Source organism: Sinocyclocheilus rhinocerous, unplaced genomic scaffold, assembly GCF_001515625.1.
Source record: "Sinocyclocheilus rhinocerous isolate Xijiao unplaced genomic scaffold, SAMN03320098_v1.1 scaffold148, whole genome shotgun sequence".
Taxonomy (NCBI): domain Eukaryota; kingdom Metazoa; phylum Chordata; class Actinopteri; order Cypriniformes; family Cyprinidae; genus Sinocyclocheilus; species Sinocyclocheilus rhinocerous.
Genome location: NW_015653472.1, coordinates 2,119,174 through 2,123,707, shown reverse-complemented (window position 1 = coordinate 2,123,707; position 4,534 = coordinate 2,119,174). Strand labels below are relative to the sequence as shown.

Below are 4,534 nucleotides of genomic sequence, written 5' to 3'. Positions count from 1 at the left end.
CTCTTGGTTCTCATTGTATTGCCATTTTATATCTCAGGGGACACAGCCCAAAGAACACACTCCTCACTATTAAAGTTCACCAAGGCAAGAAAAATAAATGTACAGGCCTGCATTACAACATTGGAGGAGCACTCCTTACAATGCGTAAAAGAAAAGACATAACCCATATGCATGAAGAGGCAAGACAGAACTATTGACATGAAAACAAAGCCATAAAAAAAGTTTATCATCCAAATAGCTTCTCTTTGAAATTTTCTTAAAAAAAATTATCTTCAAATACAAAAATAAATCTCAACATTTAAACAGAGCATAACCTAACTTACAAGATAAAGCAGCATTTTGGAAGGGAAAAAAGGACATTTTGAGGGAATATGAGGTCTTGGTTTCAGAATTCAGTCTCGTCTCGCTGGACACAAACTTGCTTGAAACAATGAGTGCATTTACAACGCTCTTCGATACAGCACATTTTTCTGTAGTTCTATCAAAACGACTTAGCTGCTGCTTTCAGCAGGTTCCTCAGGATTTCCTTAAATCGATATTCAAGAAAAATGCAGCAAGAACTTTGCAAAAACAGTTTTTTATGTACAAAATTCCTCCTTTTGCAGCAGACGGTTCAAAAGCAGTCAACAAAATCTTTGAAGAATTTTACAAAAACATTAAATCAAATTATGGTGCTGTAACATCGTAGTTGTTTCATTCTGGCTTTGCAGAACATTTTAGAAAATAAAGTTGCAGAAAAATATTTCTCAAAGTGTGTTGGAGTGTGTGTGCATGTATGTGAGTCTTTGTGTTAAAAAAGCTTACTTCGCTTTCTGTGAACTTTTATGACATCTTGCAGTCATAGCTCTCTCCATCCAAGTCTTTCACTTACTTTCATTATCGGTTGGTCTTCTCCAAGAAAAAAAAAGTTGCAAAACTGTCTGCTTTCTTTCATTGGAAAGAGACACACTTCTCTGTTCCTTTTCACAATGTCCATTTGTTTTTATGTCAAGAGAGGTGGTTCAGTATCCAAAGTCCTCCATCACTTCTATGAATGCACTAAAATAAGAGAGAGAAAGATATTAGAGTGAGAAAAGAAGCTTATAAAAACATAAAACAACTTGAGTTACTCATCCATCTAGTCCAGAAGAATTGATTTAATAATTTCTTGGCTACAGTAGATATGCCAATACAATATCACTTTGTTTTCACTCTCTCTTTCCATTACAGACCACAACATTTCCAAAGCAACAGGAAGTAGCCCACCTCCTCTTCACTTGCCATGCTGGTAGGAGTATGTTGTGTGGTCTGTGAGTGTCTCTATGGCAACCTGCTGCTGTTGGACGCTATTTTCCTGCAGTGGCATGAGGTCAACATTACTGACAATACATCACAGTGAATCAGGCTTTGAAACACTTGGAATAATTCAGCATGCAGGGATTTCATACCTCGGCTGTAATGCTTGAAGGAGGCACTTGGGCGTATTGTGGTATGTAGGTCCCTTGCATAGCTGTGTTTGCAGGCATATACTGAGGACAGATGGACACACGTTGACAAATGTGTGATATCCACAGATAGTACACATTAAAGTAATATTTTAGGTGGATGAACTTCTTGCGCATATGGTTATGTATAATTCTTGTAATTCCGAACATTGTTGTGACGCAACATTTCTAGGGCTGCACGGTTTTGGAAAAAAAACTGACAATGGGATATTTTGCTTTTCTGTGATATATTGCACTATGAAAAAATATATTTTGGAATGAATCATTCTATAAAGATTGGGATAATAAAAATAAAAGGTAGAAAATAAAAATAATTTAAAAGCTGAAAAATTAATTTTTAATTTGAGACAGAATTTTTTTGAGTGTGAATCATCCTTTTGGGGCTGAACAATTTTGGGAAAACTTAAAAAATGTAATGAATTTAAAACAGTGAATTTTGTGAAGAAAAAAAATATTCTCTCTTCGCTGGAATTTTATAGGCCCTATTACCAATGTTTTTGACCCATTCAATATGACCATAAAATATATATATTTCTTAAAATCTATAAAATGATTTTTATTGTGATTATTATTTAAAATATTCAAAAATATATTGCAATTAATTGCAAAATAAATTGAATATTTAATAAAAGTAATAAAAATATTTTATAGTACACTGTAAAATTACAATACTATAATTACGTTTCAATTTCTTCATTTTCAAATCTTAATCTGTCAAACTTTTATATATGCGCTGCATATTTTGCAATATCGATTTTACATTGTTATATCGTGCAGCCCTAAAACTAACACAAATATTACTTACATTTTACTTACATATTACTTACTTACAAACTGAAACTAAACTAAAATACATTTTCATGACACCAAGACCACCTAAAATAAAATACAATTGGCCACAAGTTTTTGATACATGGTAATATTATAAAACCTGTCATGAGAAATTTAACGCAGTTAAATATTTTAAATGATACTAGTTAGCATATTAACTCTGGTAGCCCTGAAATACTGAAACTAAAATAAAAATGAAATAATGTGAAACTAGAAAAACTCTGAAAACTAAAACTAAACAAAAATTAACAATGAAAACCCAAATTTAATTGAAAAGACAAATAGAAAATAAAAATATAAACTTATTTACTGCCAGTCATAAAAAATTAGACCAATACAAATTTTTTTTTTTCAAGAAGTTTGTAATGAATTCTCTGTGGGCATCTGTGGGGGACGTACCGTGCCTGTGCTGCCCAGGGTTAGATGGCTGAGCTGCTGTGTGAGAGGCCCTATTATGGCAGTGGGCTGGATGGACATGGTGTGGTCCACTGTGGGCGTGAGGACTGTACCCTGTGCCCAGCAGAGAAAGAAAGTTAGACAGGCAGAGGTGCTTTAGGAAATAGAGCAGCAGTTTAACTGCAACTTACTGTGGGCTGCATGAGGTAAGACTGGTGATGTATCCAGGAGGGATTGTGTACCTGATATTAAAAGGAGACACATTTTAATCTTAGTTTAATCATTATTCTGTATAATTCAGATCTATAACAATTTAGACCTAATAAGCTAGGGAGTATGTGAAGACTTTTCTGTAACCAACTCAAATTCCTCATATATAATGATTGTAGATCTTCAAAAGACTTGAAATATAGAGCATGAGTCATGAACAGTAATATGGCTCTTGCAAAACAAATGGCTTCTCCATACCTGGTAGGTGGATACAGGTGAGTGCATGTAGGGAGAGATAGAAGTCTGAGCAATAATTCTGTTAGGAGCAATGCTGTAGGAGGGAGAGTAAAACCTGCAGGGGGTGACAAATGCATTTTTTTAAAGAAAGAGCTGTTACCATGCAGTGTCATAATTAAAAGCACAAATTACAACATTTATTGTAAGTAATCATTTCTGAACCCACCCATTTTGTAAAGCGGGAGTAGGGTCATATGTTAGCGTCATCCCGCCCTGTATGTGTGTGAGAATGAGAGAGAGACAGTTGAATTCAGACGTGGACTAAAGAATGATTGAAATCAATGTGAAAAAAGCAGTTTTCTCACAGTCTCGCCCTCTCTCTGCCACTGCCGCCCATTCTGGTGATATTTCCCCTGATTCTGACGTTTCTTCTGTCCCCCATCCGCAAATTTACACAGCAAGGGTTCTGTAGGCACTTAATGAAAACATATCACTCATTATTTACCTGTCATGACCATCTCATCAGAACAAAACTCGATATGAAAAACAACCCAAATGTAGTACCTGCTACTCCAGGAGGAGTCTTGATGTATTTGCCATTGAAATGTTGAATGATGGCCTCACATTTTTCAGTCGATTCCATCCTAACATAGAGTAATTGCAAATGCATTATTAACGGAATATTAATGATGACAATGTCATGTGACACGTATGAGAGCTGGTCAGGCGCACCTGGCAAAACCAACTCCACGACTGGTGCCGTTTGCGTCACGTAAGATGCGTGTGGAGATGACCTGGCTGAAGGGCTTGAGCATGCTTTCTAACTCCTGCTCGTCCAGAGACAGAGGCAGATTGGAAATGTACAGATTGGTGGGGTCCTGTTCTTGTTGCTGCAGAGGTAATCAAGAAGAGAGAAATAAATGTGGTAAAGATTGAATAGGAAATCATCTCTAAGAAATATTGTAAACTACAACTATTAAAAGTAATTTTCGGTAAATGAAATAAAAGCTGAAATTAAAATCTAAATCTAAATATTATAAAACTTAAATGAAAATGCAAGTTTAAAGGGATAGTTCACCCAAAAAAGAAAATTAGCCCATTATTTACTCACCCTCAAGACATCCTAGGTGTATATGACTTCCTTCTTTCAGATGAATCTAATCAGTTATATTAAAAATTGACTTTGATCTTTCAAGCTGTTTAATGGCAGTCAGCGGGTGTTGCATTTCATCAGTCCAAAAGAAGTTAAATAAAGCGCTTGCATCCATAATAAAAAGTGTCTCACACGGGTCGACGGGGTGAACAAAGGCCTCCTGTAGCGAATCGATGCGTTTTTGTAAGAAAAATATCCATATTCAAAACGTAGTAATCACTTT

At 35.4% G+C, this 4,534-nt stretch overlaps 1 protein-coding gene across 1 annotated transcript in view; it reads right to left on the bottom strand.

The window, feature by feature from the left end:
- LOC107716168 (RNA-binding motif, single-stranded-interacting protein 2-like) overlaps positions 1–4,534 on the bottom strand; it is a 27,802-nt gene continuing 23,268 nt past the window's right edge. Inside the window, exons 5-14 of the mRNA XM_016522534.1 lie at positions 3,891–4,048; positions 3,723–3,802; positions 3,524–3,633; positions 3,385–3,431; positions 3,180–3,273; positions 2,903–2,953; positions 2,715–2,825; positions 1,428–1,508; positions 1,246–1,333; positions 1–1,038 (exon numbers count right to left, since the gene is read on the bottom strand). Coding sequence (XP_016378020.1) covers positions 1,253–1,333; positions 1,428–1,508; positions 2,715–2,825; positions 2,903–2,953; positions 3,180–3,273; positions 3,385–3,431; positions 3,524–3,633; positions 3,723–3,802; positions 3,891–4,048 — 813 coding nt within the window. The 3' untranslated portion in view covers positions 1–1,038; positions 1,246–1,252. The remainder of the gene's footprint in view (positions 1,039–1,245; positions 1,334–1,427; positions 1,509–2,714; positions 2,826–2,902; positions 2,954–3,179; positions 3,274–3,384; positions 3,432–3,523; positions 3,634–3,722; positions 3,803–3,890; positions 4,049–4,534) is intronic.